This window comes from Kogia breviceps, chromosome 8, assembly GCF_026419965.1.
Source record: "Kogia breviceps isolate mKogBre1 chromosome 8, mKogBre1 haplotype 1, whole genome shotgun sequence".
Taxonomy (NCBI): Eukaryota; Metazoa; Chordata; class Mammalia; order Artiodactyla; family Physeteridae; genus Kogia; species Kogia breviceps.
In genome coordinates this window covers 38,592,769-38,608,497 of record NC_081317.1, presented here as the reverse complement: position 1 = coordinate 38,608,497, position 15,729 = coordinate 38,592,769, and the positions used below count along the sequence as shown (strand labels likewise).

Here is a 15,729-nt window from a genome sequence, read left to right as displayed (position 1 = left end):
AACCATGACACCTCTAATTATTCCTTGGAAGAGGTGTCTGTGATCCCAAGGGAAGTCAACAGTAATAAAGCATGACTGCTTGAAGAAATAGCTAAAGTACACACCTCCTGAACAAATGGCCTTTTGGTGCCGCTGTACAGGAGATGAAATGATTTTTTTAAATTTATAATGACAACTCATTCCACAAAAGGTTGAATTAATAAGGCAAACCACCATGCTTAATCCACAGTTTACAAGCTGATTCCTTAGGGATCCAACAGGGGATGAAGGGAAAACTGAAAGCAGTTTTCAAAGTTGAACTAACAGTATTTTATTTCTCAGCAACTCTAGGCACACTGATTAAACATGAGATGAATAAAGGCTAAACGAGAGAATATCAACCCTAAGACTAAGACACAGAGGGAGGCTGGACAAGGACTTAGATTAAGTATCTTATAAAGCTACTTTCATACCCTTCTTCAGTTGCCTTTTCTGGGTAGAAAGTTTAATCTTAGTGATTAGGTAGGAGAATATCACACAGTATTCGAGTTGGAGATCTTAACCTGAATGCAAACCAGGACCTGCCCTCAGTGACTGCCAGTGGCACCCGGAGTCCACAGCTGGCCGGACTCAGGCACTCCAGCTCACGGGCTGCTGGCCTGGAGAAGCTTCAGAACTCCTCTAGGCCCCAGTTTCTTCTCTGTAAACAAGAGAGTTAGTTATGTCCAATGACCTGAGGCCCCTGCATCTCAAATCCCATGACTCAAAATGTATTTTAATAAGCATCATTAACCACCTACTCCTTAGAGAGCCTCACTAAAGGTCATTAGTGTGACTTTGCCAGTCATTCACAAGCCCAGCAAGAGCCTATTTACCTTAAAATATTAAGAACCAACTCAAGTCAAACCTGACGTCACTATTAATGTAAATTATGATTAGTTTTCAGATTAACTTTTGATTTTTAAATCAGTTTTGTGATAGTCCTTTACCACATGCTAAATGTAAACTGACATAAACAACTATTGCATTTCTCTTGACTTTCTAATCTTTCCAGATTTGCAATGATGTATATATATATCCTTCAACATCAACTTTCTCTTCTTTTCTTCTAGTAGTGAAGTAGGCAGTTCTCCCCACAGTACTGTGCCACCCTCACTGTTCTGCTGCAGGCAGCCAGGGTCAGCTCTGCTTTGGTCCACAAAAGTCTAAGGACTTGTTACATGAGATTTTGCTTTGCCCACACATATTAAGCAAAGCAAATATACATCACAAGTATTCAAACTACAAGTCACTTAAAAGCATTTTGTACATTAATGACAAGGGTTATTATACAAGTAATCTTTTTAAAAATTATCGCACAAAACACCTTTGTGTTTAGACTTAACACCGTTGCTAGTGATGTTTGTGTTAACACTCAGTGCTCTAGGCCACTGATTGTCAGAACCAAAGAAGATAAACCAAAAATCATTCAGTGCCCACTGAGGAGAAATAACAGGCTGGTAGCCGTCACTCAGCACAGCATGTGGAGAAGAGAATGACTCCAGAAGGAACTGAGGACAAGGAGCTGTGTAAGTGCGCTGGGTCTCCTTCACGTCAGAAGTTACTTCCACAGTAGAATCCTACTGCTGCCATACTTGAAGGAGAACCTGTGTTCTATTTCTGGTGTTGATCTTCTCATGAAATACCTATTAGCCAACAAATTTTGACAATTTTGACATCTCAATACAGACACTTCAAAAGTGTCTCAAAGACAATCTCATTTTCCTACATAGTAAATACAAACTAAAACTCCACAATAATCATCTTTAGATATTTTACTTAGTACATTTCACAGTATTCAATCCCTCATGAATATTTTGTAGTGATCTCTGTTCAATCCTGACACAAAGTATGTGATTCCAGTTTGATTCAGAGTGTGTGATTCCTCGTTTCTCGCTGTTCTAGTAAATTTATTGTGCCTCCTTTCTGATTTTCAGCGTTAAGAACTAAAAAAGGAAAACAACAACAACATAATGTTCTAGTATTAAACATTTTGAGAAACCCAGCCCAGGCAGGTCCCATTGTACATAAATGTCTAGAAGCTGTGTCATAAAGAGGACTGTATCTCCCACAATAACATTACAACGTGGAATTGCACTGCTAATCAAGGACAAGATAGCTAAACCATCTAAAAACTCCGTAATTGTGTGAAAGAGTGAAATAACGTCCTGGCAAATGGACAATATAAAACGTACTCTCATGGAACTTTTGACATGATCATGAACCTTGTGGGTTGCCTGAATCTCTGTTCCTGCACCTCTAGCCGCAAGCACACTGCCTCCTAAAAGCCATTTGCAACTTAGGTCAGCTTTCGTGATGCCAAAGCTCTCAGTACAGAGCTGATGTCTAGACATGGCTTCAGCCTCCTTACTCTATCCTTTGATACACAAAGGACGTAAAAATACACATCACAAATAAAACCTAAAAGCAAGATCCTGTTTACAACTCCTGCACGTTAAATGGTTGACAATTTTATTAAATAAACGACTGCCTTAAGTTCTCTAATAAAGTTGGAGCTAATGCCTCTTTCTTCTAATTCTCCCTGGAGCAAGCAGGGTCTTCAACTATCTTGATGACATAATTTTAAAATGCTTTCAACTTAAAATTCTTAAAAGAGCTGACAGAACATTTTGCTTCTTTCCTTTGCCAAACTCCTCAATTTGTTTAAAGTGTTAGCAGGTACAAGGTCAAATCCTTACAAGGACACCTGGGTATAAGGGATGAACGATGCCAAGGCTTCACTGCAAAGTCACACATCTAACTTGTATCTGTTTAAAATTCTGACTCCTAATGTGTTCATCTTTTGCATCAAAAAAATTACCTAAAGAGTCTTATGAAAATAATTTAAAAATCAACGACACTTCCAATTTTAGAAACCCCAAACAACCAACTGTAGTGAGTGACATGCTGGATAAAATATGAAAGATATTTTTTAAGGATGCATTTGGATGCATTGTTGAATCAAACAGCTTTCTACCAAACAACTGGCCAGAACACTTCAAAAATTATCAATGATATAAATGATAAAGACAGAAGGTTCCAGGTTAAAAGACACTAAGTACAATGCTAAATGCATTGTTATGATCCTGGATTAGATCTTGGACCAGAAAAGGGATATTAGTTGGACAATTTAAGAAATTTGATTTCTTCATTTTGATAATTGTACTGTGGTTACATAAGATGCTAACATTTGGGGGACCTGGATGGAGGATATATGGAAATTCTTACTAGTTTTTTTTTTAACTCTAAATTATTTCAAAATGAAAAGTGAAAAAAAATTTAATTAAATTAAACATTAAAATGCATTGCCTATGAATGACACTAAAAGGAGGAATCTGAGGCCAAAACTGAAGTGGAAGTATCAACTCCTGAAGGTAATAAGCATCAGTGCCAGCTTTTGCCCTAAGGACTTCTGCTGAAACCTGAAGACTCTGGGCTTCTCCCTTCACAGCTTCAAAAGGTGCAGGAGCACAGGCCCTAAAGACAAGGGCTCCCCCAAGGTGGAGAGTCAAGAAGGGGATGCCTATATAAAGCTGAAACCCCAAAGGTTCACATCCTAGGCTTAAAGGTAATAGGAAAGAAACTTGCAATGAAACGGGGACAACAAGAAAAGCCTAGCGTGTGGAGCGGGGGATTCTTGACTGCATGAGATGATTGTACAGGTATATACTTTGAACTCACATTTTTCCATGCGGTCAAAAAAAAAAAAACCACACCCTGAAGACAACACCCACAGATAAAGTTCCAAGGAAAGCAGTAGCTCACAGTTAAGCACAAAACACAACAAGGAAACAAGGGATCGAGGAGAGCCTGCAGGAACAAAATAGAAACACCCATAAAGTTTTCAGATATTGCAATTGGAAAATATGAAACAACCCTGATAGAGAAATAAAAGATGTTTGAAATCATGAGCAAGGAATAAGGGCCCATAAAGAATGGCCAAGTAGAAAGTTTAGAAATGAAAAATTAAAGAACAGATGAGGCATAGCTGAAGGAAAAATTTTTGAACTGGAAGATATTTCTGAGGAAATAATTCTCAACACAGATCAGAAAGGCAGAAATGCAAAATATGAAAACGAGGGTAAGAGACACAAATAGACTGAGAAGATCTCATATACTTTTAATCTGAATTCAAGAAGGAAGCAAAAATGAAAGAAGCATTACTCAGAGATGCTGGCTGGGATTTTCCAGAGGAACTCAACTTGCCACATATTTTTTTTTTTAAAAGCTGTTAAGAGTAATGCGGTACACTGAAAATCAAGAGACAAACCAATGGAACAAAAATAGAAAATCCAAAAATTAGGACCAACTATATATAAAAATTTAGTGTTTGATGATGGTAGCACCTCAAATCACTAACTTTGAGACGGTGAATTAAGATAGTGTTGGGGCAATTGGAAACACCTTTGGAAAACGACAATTGGACCCACACCTTGTGCCATTCACCTGAATACATCTGAAGTTATTCAAATGAATCAAGAGATCTAAATGTAAAACATGAAAGCAGAGGATGATTCTGAAAAGATGGTAGAAACAGTGGTGTAGTTTTTGAATCTCTCAGAGTCCCTACGTAAAGCAACTAAATTTAAAAACTCAAAAACTGGAGAACATTTAGAACAAAACTAGATGACAAGGAGTCCCGCAGACCCCCCCAAATACAAGCGGTTAAAAGCAAACCATGGGGGGCTTCCCTGGTGGCACAGTGGTTGAGAATCTGCCTGCTAATGCAGGGGACACGGGTTTGAGCCCTGGTCTGGGAGGATCCCACATGCCGCAGAGCAGCTAGGCCCATGAGCCACAACTACTGAGCCTCCGCGTCTGGAGCCTGTGCTCTGCAACAAGAGAGGCCGGTGATAGTGGAGAGGCCCGTGATAGTGGAGAGGCCCACGCGCCGCGATGAAGAGTGGCCCCCGCTTGCCACAACTAGAGAAAGCCCTTGCGCAGAAACGAAGACCCAACACAGCAAAAATAAATTAATTAATTAATAAAATCCCACCCCCAACATCTTCAAAAAAGCATGTAAGAGTGCTATGAATTGTTTAATATTATATATTTTTTTGAAAAGCAAACCATGGACAGCGACCCATAGGATAGGGGCATTGAAAGAAAACAGAGGGAAGCAATGAATATCAGATGGACCTGAGAACAACAGAACCCCTAACAGCCAACAGGTTTACACCAGAAAGTACCTGGGCCAGTGGGAGAACTGCAGCTGGAAGTGGCAGTGTTTCTGCTACTCCCATAGCAAGTGACCACAGCGTGTCCATGGTAAAGACAAAGGAGCTGGTGGAGGCTCCCTCTGAAACTGGGTCCTTCCTAGGTAGAGCCCCTCATAGAGAAAAAGCACTGTGTGGAGTGAAGCAGTGGCTGAGCAGGACAGGGACAAAAGAACCAAGAGGTTCAGATGAAAGTGGGGAAGACCCCACTGGCCCGAGAAGATGGGACAATGTGAACTTCAAAAAGGATAATAAATGCAACTGAGTGAAACCTGTCAAAAAGGTTTAAATCCTCAAGTTTATAATTTTTAAATGGTCACCTTCAGAAGATGAAATAATTCCTTACTGTGAAAATTGGTAAATTTCACAGTAAATTACCAATGCTTAGGAGAAGCATTTATCCTGCCTATGCTATATGAACAATACCACTGACAACTATTTATAAAATATTCCAATTAACAAATGAAATAGGAACAATTGAATTAAAATACCACCTAGATATCAGCTGGTGATCTGCAGGAAATAGGGAGGAAAGAAGAATACACCACACCGAACCATGAATACACAGTCAACACTATCCAGATTGTGGGAAATTCCAGGTCAAACAGCTATGGCTCTTTAACAGACTGTAAACAAAAAAAGAAAAAGGAATGGAGGGGGAACCTGAAGCCTCAGAGATATATCAAAGACATAGCAAATTTAAGAAAACGGGCAAGACTAAACTATGGTGTCCAGGGATGCCCACTTGAGTGATAAACCCATAAAGAAATTCAAGAAAATTCCGACTGGAAAGGTCAGGATAGGCATTTCTAGTACCGGGAGGGAAGGTGCTAGGACAGGATGAGCAACGGAGAAGGAGCCTCAGGAGGACCCCTCAAGTTCTATTTCTTCACCAGGGAGGCAGGGGGCAGTTACAACGTGTTTACCTTCTAAAAACTCACCTGTTATGTGTGGTTTTGTGAATCTTCTATTTCATAATGGAACCAAAAGAAAAATTTGAAAGCATACTGAACAAAAACATGGGTGAATTCATTTCAAGTCTAGATGAGAAAACTATGACTCAATATCTACAGGCAATAAAAGAAAAGACAAAAATTTTTGAAACTTTCACGTGGCAGAAAACCCTAAGCAAAACCAAGACACACTGCCAGGCAGTATTTGCAACTTAAATCACAGATAAAGGTCAACCTCCCCAGCATATAAAGAGCTCTTAGAAACAGAAAGAAACACCAAGAGTCTGATGGAAAAATGAATTTCAAAAGGAAACCTTGAGTCCACAGTGATACTAAAACAAGGGTGGAAGACAGAGAGAGAGAGAGAGAGAGTGTGTGTGCATGCAAGCGCACGCTCACATGTACACGTTAGGGGTGAGGGGGTCCTTAAAGAATGGCAGTTAATAAATGTGAGGAGTTATTTAGACAATGGTTTTCAATGGATGGCAAAGCCACATGATTTCAAAGCATCCCCCTCTAGACAATGTATTACACAGGGAATATGGACCTTTGCAATAGAGAGACCTGGTGGGCACCACCTTAACCAAGGATCAACCTGCCACTTCTGTGCCTCCTGGTGGGAAGCCAGAGGAACACAACTGCACCTATAAAATGTTCAACCTGAATCCAGTCACAAGAGGCAGACAGATCCAGAATCTGATCATCCTGCCTGGACTCCTCAAAAATTCAAAATAACAAAGTGCTACTATGAACAGCTGCCTGGAAGCTCTGTGCATGTATCAGGGCTTTTCAACTGGTGCTGTGGAGTAACGAAGCAGTGAACTATTTTGTTGGGAAATCCCTAAATGTCACTGAAGACAAATCCTCACTGATTCCTGAGGGCTTGAGCCCCACATCACATATGCAGACTTTCTTCGTCGTGGCCTTTTCAACCCTTCACCTCCCTCCACTGCCCCTACACTCGAAGGCTTCTGAAGAAAACAAAGTCTCCTAATGATGGATTGTTTACACTATTACTGTTGGGATTCAGTGTATAGTCACTGCAAAAGTGAAGGACCACAAAGCAGAAATGAAAGGTGACCCCACCACCACTGTTAATTACCATTTCCGTTTCTGTCATTCCCCGCAAGGGCTGCCTGCTTGTCTGTTTCAGATTCTGCCTCATTTTCATCCATGTTGTAGTCATCATCTGCTCCCAGTTTTTGCTGGTTTCTCCCTATAAAATTAGCAGAGCCATAAAACAAGCTACATCATTTCTTTCTCGATGCCATAGGAACACCAGAGCCCAGGTACTGGGGTTATCCCAATCCTGGTTTAACAATCAGATCTTTTTTGCTTCCTCTCAGGAAATGACAGGGACGCATGTGCTTGCTTCCAGCGTGAATACTATGCAGGAGTTCTCTACTTACGTATGCCCTACTCCAATTCTGAATCTATACAAAATATGGCCCTAAATAAAGGGCTATATTCCAGGCTGGAAACGGGGTAACTAGCTCACCAAACCAAAATCCCAGTTTTTTAAAGAGACAATCAACTCAAGTTTAAAGGAAGGCACCACTGTTTATGGAAACTACAGGTTGCTGGTTAATGGCAGCCATCTCCTTAGAATGGTTCACTGACCAGAGAGAAGGAAATGGAGTGGCTACTGTGAGCCAAAGGATAAAATTTTCACAGATCATTCATCACTGCATTCATCCCTGGAGAGAAGAGTAACCAGAAAAGAAGATCAGGACAGAATGCATTCAAGAAACATACTCAGGGCTTCCCTGGTGGCGCAGTGGTGGAGAGTTCGCCTGCCGATGCAGGGGACACGGGTTCGTGCCCCGGTCCGGGAGGATCCCGCATACCTTGCCGCGGAGGGGCTGGGCCCGTGAGCCATGGCCGCTGAGCCTGCGCGTCCGGAGCCTGTGCTCCGCAACGGGAGAGGCCACAACACTGAGAGGCCCGCGTACCGCAAGAAAAAAAAAAAGTGTGCCTGGAAAAGGCAGCTCTAGTTCTATTTCCCGGCACTCACTGCCTGAAGTGGAAACAAAGCCCAGGCCTGCGAGCCCTGTAGCTTTGTTCTACTGATCAGACCATTACAGCTGACTTAGGACGAGGTGTGACACACAGCCTCAGCAGTATCTCAGGCCTACTGGTAGCGGCTGTACTTGATGACCAGCTACTGAGTGGTCTGAAACTTGAGTGCCAATCTGATCAGCCACCAGTTTCCCTTTTTCTTTTTTTCCCCCAATTCTTTACTTGAAAACTTGTGAGAACACACTCGTCAGAAGCTTGAATGAAAATTAAGATTTAAATGGAATCAGGGTGACTTCTGCAAATAAGTACATTACCCAACTTCTGTCACTTGATCAGGCTCAGAACACAGGTGTCTTCTGTCTAAGCACTCCTGGCTTAGCTAGGATTGAAATTTTCCCCATCTTTCAGGGACCAAAATACATCCCAGAATATTCTGCTAATCTCAGTTTCCCACACTTTCCTTTAAAAAAGAGAAAAGTCAACCAAACCAGAAAGGTGGGATTCCCACGTCACTTTTCTGCAAGGCTCAAACGTGCGTCAAACTCCATCTAGCCAATCCTTCCGTCCGGAAGTGGAGCCACAAAGGTGAGGCGTGGGGTCCACCTGGCAGGAGACCTATGTGTACTTGATGCTCAGCTCCCATCCCAAGGTCTTCCACCTGGAAAGCCCCCTAGGCTCCCTGTGAATATTATTTCTAAAAGTTCCAAGTGCTGGGAGTGACGGCTTTCCTGTCCTGCCTCCTGCTGGATAGCGCATACAAAACAAACAAAACGAACCACCAAACAGTGACCTGCTGTTTGGTAATCTTCGTGGCTGCCCATCCTGCATCAGGAAGGAGACTGAGGACGCTGGTGCCAGGTGGACCATCTCACCCACCTTCCTCGTCGGCATCCCGCTCCTCCTCTTGCCCATCGGGGATGACGAGCTGGTCCCGCTCAGGGCCCTCCATCTCCTCCTGATTCTCCTGGCTTGCCAACAGGGCAGCTGGCACCTGTGGGGTTTGGCCCAGTTCTCCGGGTTCTCCATGGGCTTTTCCGCCCACACGTCTGTCTTCTTCCACATTCTGCTCTCGCTCTGGCTCCTTCGGCAGCCCTAGGCTGTCCCTCTGAAGCTCCTCCTTGCTGACGACCTGAATCTCCTTGGTTCCCTCTGTGCACAGAACATAGTTAGCTGTGACCTCACTAGCAATTAATTAAGACAAAACCAGAAACCCTCGTACCACTCAATTCCCAGAGCCCTCCCAAGGACTGTGGACTGATGGGGCAGGTGGATCATTTCTTTTGTGGCCTCAGCAGACTCCAGGCCTCTCAATGCCCGCAGCTCATCTTCAGAACCACGAGGAAGAGGAAATGGCTTAGAAAAAAAATTCAGACTGAGTTATCTGGCTCACAGAGACACCCTGCAAGTGGAGGAGGCTGCACTGCTGAGGTTATCTGATCGTCCTATTTAAGACGAGTGCTTGGGAGCCAACGACAGCTGCCTAGGACTCAGCCACGTCCCCTTAATCCCACAGTCCCATCACTGTCCTGAATAAAGGCTTTGCCTGGACCTTCCTTTACAGAGCTGCCAAAGATCTAGGCACTTAGTTTACAATGTGAGACATCAGTAAGTCAGAGAAAAAGCCCGTGGGCCCACGTCCAGGTGCCAGAGAGACACTCACCTGCCACCTGCAGCCCCGTTACCGAGTCCCCATCGGCCGCCAGCAGCACACTCTGCCCTGTGTATTTGTGTGGACTGGAGGGCATGACCCGCTGCTATGCTTTCTATTGGCACGGGACCCTGAAGAGGGCTTAAACGTGTCATTGCCGAGCTTCACTTACCTTTCTCGCCTTGCTTCTTCAAATCCAAAGCTGCCTCAGAACTGGGGACTGGTGTCTGGGGCTTGCTGTTGCTGGGCATGTTCCCTCTTGCTTGTGGCACCTCTGCCTGGGGCAGGCCTGCTTCCTGCAGCCTGGGCTGGGGCTCACTGGGGGCTTGGAGCTGAAACAGGAGCACAGGCAGCCAGGGGCTCCATGACCATAAACCTTCAACAATGCTGAGCAATGCAATGGACCACTACGTCCTTCTGATGAATAAGAACATGGAAACCCTGTCTACCCCGGTCATGCCCTACCACCTGGCATAAGGTAGAAGCTCTGAGGCTGGGCCCACATCTCCCAGAAAAACTTTTTTTTTTTTTTTTTTTGCGTTACACGGGCCTCTCACTGTTGTGGCCTCTCCCGTTGTGGAGCACAGGCTCTGGACGCACAGGCTCAGCAGCCATGGCTCACGGGCCCAGCCACTCCGCAGCATGTGGGATCTTCCCGGACCAGGGCACGAACCCATGTCCCCTGCATCGGCAGGCAGATTCTCAACCACTGCGCCACCAGGGAAGCCCAGAAAAACCTTTTAATAATGTATTAACAAGTAAGCAGAAGATCAATAAGGAAAGAGAAGACTTGAACAACATGACAAACAACCTGAACAGACATCTACAGAGCACCCAACCCAACTAGAGCAAAAGTGTACACATTTTTCTCCAGGACAGACAGATGCTAGGCCACAAAACAAATCTCAACAGATTTTAAATGTTGAAATCATACAATGTATGGTCTCCAGTCACAATGGAATGAAATTATAAATCAATAACAAGAATGAAATTTTTTGAGAAATTCACAAATATGTGGAAATTAGATAACATACTCCTAAATAACCAATGGGCCAAACAAATCACAAGGAAAATTAGAAAATACCTTGAGAAAAATTAAAAACACAACACATCAAACTTCTGGAAGGCAGTTAAAGCAGTACTAAGAGGGACATTTACAGGCCTATCTCAAGAAAAAAGATATATCTCAAATTAATAACCTAATCTCTCCCCTTAAGGTACTTGAAAAAGGAGAGCAAAGTAAACCTAAAGCAAGGAAGGACATAATAAAGATTAGATCAGGAATTAATGACATATGGAAAAGAAAGAAAATCAATGAAACCAAAAGTTAGTTCTTTGAAAGATGAAAAAAATTGACAATGCTTTAGTTAGATGAACTGTGAATAAAAAAAACTCAAATTACTAAAATCAAAAATGAAAGAGGATAACACTACCAACCTTACACAAATAAAAATGTTTCATTATAAGGAAATACTAAGAACAATTGTTTGCCATCAAGTTTAATAACTTAGCTGAAACAAACAAGTTCCTAGGAAGACACACACTACCAAAACTGATTCAAGAAGTAGAGGGACTTCCCTGGTGGCACAGTGGTTGGGAGTCCACCTGCCAAGGCAGGGGACAGGGGTTCGAGCCCTGGTCCGGGAGGATCCTACGTGCCGCGGAGCAATGGAGCCCGTGCACCACAACTGCTGAGCCTGCGCTCTGGACTCACGAGCCACAACTGCTGAGCCTGCACGCCACAGCTGCTGGGGCCCGCATGCCTAGAACCCGTGCTCTGCAGCGGAAGAGGCCACTGCAATGAGAGGCCCGCACAATGCAATGAGGAGCAGCCCCCACTCGCCGCAACTAGGGAAAGCCCACACGCAGCAGCAAAGACCCAATGCAGCCAAAAATAAATAAATAATTAATTTTTTTTAAAAAGTAGAAAATCTAAGCAGACTTATAACAAGAGACTGAAGTAGTAATTTAAAAATCCCCGCCCCCACAAAAGCCCAGTTCCAGATGGCTTCACTGGTGAATTCTACCGAACATTTAATTCTAAATCTTCACAAACTCTTCCAAAAAAACAGAAGAGGAAGGAATACTTCCCAACTCATTCTATGAGCCCAGTAATTACCCTGATACCAAAGCCAGAGAAAGACATTACAAGAAAATAAAACTATACACCTAATATGAATATAGACCCCCCCAAATCATCAAAATTCTAGCAAATCAAATCAAGCAACATACAAAAGGATTATGGCCAAGTAGAATTTCTTCTAGCAATGCAAGGTTAGTTTAACATCTAAAAATCAATTAATGTAATACCATGTCAATAGCATAAAGGACAAAAACACATGATCTCAATGCAGAAATAACACTGGCAAAATCCAACAGCTCTTCTTGATAAAAACAGTCAACAAATTAAGAAGAGAGGGGAACTAGCTTAACTTGATAATGTGCATCTATGAAAAATATATAGGCATACCTTGAAGATAACGCAGGTTTGGTTCTAGACCACTGCAATAAAGTGAATATCGCAATAAAGCAAGTTAATTCCAATTTTCTGGTTTCCCAGTGCATATAAAAGTTATGTTTACACTATACTGTAGTCTATTAAGTATGCAATAGCATTATCTCCAAAAAAGTACTACCTTAATTAAAAAATACTTTATTGCTTAAAAAAGGCCAAAACAATTACAATAGTAACATCAAAGACCCCTGATCACAGATTACTATAACAAACGTAATAATGAAAAAGTTTGAAATATTGTGAGAATTACCAAAATGTGACACAGAGACATGAAATGAGCAAACTGGAAAACATGGAGCCAATATTATTTGCTCAACACAGGGTTACTGCAATCCTTCACTTTGTAAAAAAAAAAAACAAAAACACAAATATCTGTGAAGCACAATAAAACGAGGTATGCCTGCACAGCTAACATGAGACTTAATGGTGAAAGACTTAATGCTTTCCCTCTGTGATCAAGAACAGGACGAAGATGTCTATCCTCACCACTTCTATTTATAGAACCTCTTGTACTGGAGGTTCTAGCCAGGAATATTAAGCAATAAGAAGAAATAAAAGGCATCCAGATCGGAAAGGAAGATGTAAAACTATTTTTAGATGACATAATCTTAATACAGAAAATCCTAAGGAATCAAAAAAATACTATTCAAATAAACAAGTTCAGCAAGGTTGAAAGATACAAGATCAATATAAAAAATGAATTGTATTTCTACACACTAGTAATAAGCAGTTCGAAAATGAAATTAAGAAAACAATTCCATTTATAATAGCATCAAAAAATACTTAGAAATAAATTGTACAAAAGAAGTGCAAGACTTCTGAAAATTACAAAATATTATTGAAAAAGACTTTTAAAAGGACTTAAGTGGAAAGACATCCCACGTTCACACAACAGAAGACTGGATGTTGTTAAGATGGCAACATTTCCCAAACTGACGTACAGACTGAATGTAATCTCTGTCAAAATCCCACCTGGCTTTGCTGAAGACATTGACAAGCGGATCCAAAAATTCATACAGAAAGTCAACCAGTGCAGAATAGCCAAAACAATCTTGAAAAAGAAGAACAAAGTTGGAGCAGTTAAAGCTGCTGATTTCAAAGCTTACTACAAAGACAGTAATCAAGACTGTGTAGTATGGACATAAGGACAGAAAAAGAGATCAATGGAACAGAACTGAGAGTCTAAAAATAAACCCTCATATTTACAGTAAACTGATTTTTTGACATGGATGCCAAGGCAACTCAGTGGGGAAAAGAATAGTTATTTTTTTTCAACAAATGGTGTTGAGACAACTAGATATCCACATGCAAAATAATAGAGTTGGACCATTAGCTCATACCATACAAAAATTAAATTAACTCAAAATGAATCATAGGACTAAATGTAAGAACTAAATACTAATGACTACAAAAGTCTCAGAAGAAAATACAGGAATAAATCTTCAGGATGCTGGATTAGGCAAAGCGGTTTTAGACATGATACCAACAGAACAAGCAACAAAAGAAAAAATAATCTAGACATAATGAAAATTTAAAAGTATCAAGAAAGTGAAAAGACAACTCAAAGAATGGGAAAAAATATGTGCAAATCATATATCCAATATCTTTATATGAATATATAAAGAACTCTTACAACTAAATAATAAAAATAACTCAATTTCAAAATGGACAAAGGATACAAATAGACATTTCTCCAAAGAGGATATACCAACAGCCAATACAGCAAATGAAAAGATGCTCAAAATAATCAGTTATTAGGGAAATGCAAATCAAAACCACAATGAGATACCACTGCACACCTGCTAGGATGGTTACAGTGAAAAAGATAATAACAAGAGTTGGCAAGGATGTAGAGAAACTGATACCCTCATAAACTGCTGGCAGGAATGTAAGAGTATGATCACTTTCAGAAACAGTATGGCAGTTTCTCAATACATTAAGGAGAGTTGAGTTACCATACAACCCAGCAAATGCTACTCCTAGGTATATAGTATACCTAAGAGAAATGAAAGCTTACGTTCACACAAAAATGTGTGCATGAATGTTCACAGCAGCATTATTCACAGTAGCCAAAAAGTGGAAATAACCCAAATGCTCATCAACTGACCAATGAATAAACAAAATGTGGTATAGTCATACAATGGAATATTATTCAGCCGTAAAAAGGAAGTACTCATACATGCTACAACATGGGTGAATCCCGAAAGCATTATGCTATGTGAAAACCAGTATGATTCCATTGATATGAAATATCCAGATACGGCAAATCTGCAGAGAAAATAGATTAGAGGTTGTCTCAGGCTCCAGAGACTGGGGGTAAAAGGGGAGTGAGCTAATGGGTATGGGATTTCTTTTGGGGTAATGAAAATGTTCTAAAATTTACTGTGATGATGACAGCACAACTTTGTGAATATACTAAAACCCACTGAATTATAAATACTATATAGGTGAACTATATGGTAGGTGAATTATATCTCAGTAAAAGTGCTGCATTTAAAACAAACCAAGATCCCCAGAAGGCTGCGAGCAGCATTTCCATGGGCTGTGCTTTCACAAGAAGCAGCCTGACAGCATGGGCTCTGATCTGGTACTGTGACCTTAGGACAGTTTCTAACCGCCTCCATGGGCCTCAGAGCCCTCCAAACAAGAAAACAACAGCAACAACTCTCTCCCAACATGGCTGCGAGCTTTAAATGAAGCAATCGCCTTATGGCCCAGAGCACAGGGACCAGGTCTGGAGGCCAGCACGCTCGGCCAGAGACCTTGCATCCCGGGACCAGGCTGTTGTGTGTCAGGGAACTAGAAGACCGAGTCAGAGAGCAGATGAAGGAAGAAAACACCTGAAGAGAGGGTAGGAAGACCTTTGGGAGACCCTCAGAAGAAAAAAGCCAGGATTACCTGCTGGCTTTGGTCCTTTTGTTCACTCAGGTCTCTGGAAGCTACAGCCTCATTACCCTTTTTGGTGACTTCTTCTATTCGCTCTTCACACTGCTCCTTCACCTCTTTCATCTGATTGATGCACTGGTTCCTGTGAAGGTGAAAGCAAGCAAATGAAAGGACAGCTATTTAGAGATGCATCTATAGAGCAAGTCTGTCCCTGCTCTGACAGTGAAATCCACTTCCCAATGAGACACAGCTCATCTCTTCCCTGCTTCCTGCACTTTATCTGAAGAGGACACAGGCAGGGCAACAAATGTGTTTTCAGTTATTAAATGACAAGAAAACTGGAGTTAATTGAAAGTTACAAAAAAATGTCACATTGTTGTAAAATAAGTGAAATTCACTGGTTAGAAAAAACAAATTTTTAAAATATAATCTGTGGCATAATTTTTTAAAATGTGGTCTTTGTCCCCAACTATT

At 41.5% G+C, this 15,729-nt stretch overlaps 1 protein-coding gene across 5 annotated transcripts in view; it reads right to left on the bottom strand.

Moving 5' to 3' along the window:
* Window positions 1-92: 92 nt before the first annotated feature.
* The window catches only part of GOLM1 (golgi membrane protein 1), a 61,670-nt gene continuing 46,033 nt past the window's right edge, over window positions 93-15,729 (bottom strand). For 2 of the 5 annotated variants that reach the window (XM_067041221.1, XM_059072443.2), the window contains exons 6-10: window positions 15,268-15,397; window positions 10,027-10,186; window positions 9,083-9,355; window positions 7,290-7,403; window positions 93-1,964 (exon numbers count right to left, since the gene is read on the bottom strand). In XM_067041221.1, the coding sequence (XP_066897322.1) occupies window positions 1,888-1,964; window positions 7,290-7,403; window positions 9,083-9,355; window positions 10,027-10,186; window positions 15,268-15,397 (754 nt within the window). In that variant the 3' untranslated portion in view covers window positions 93-1,887. The remainder of the gene's footprint in view (window positions 1,965-7,289; window positions 7,404-9,082; window positions 9,356-10,026; window positions 10,187-15,267; window positions 15,398-15,729) is intronic. The other 3 variants (XM_067041222.1, XM_059072447.2, XM_059072445.2) reach the window with 2 other exon arrangements.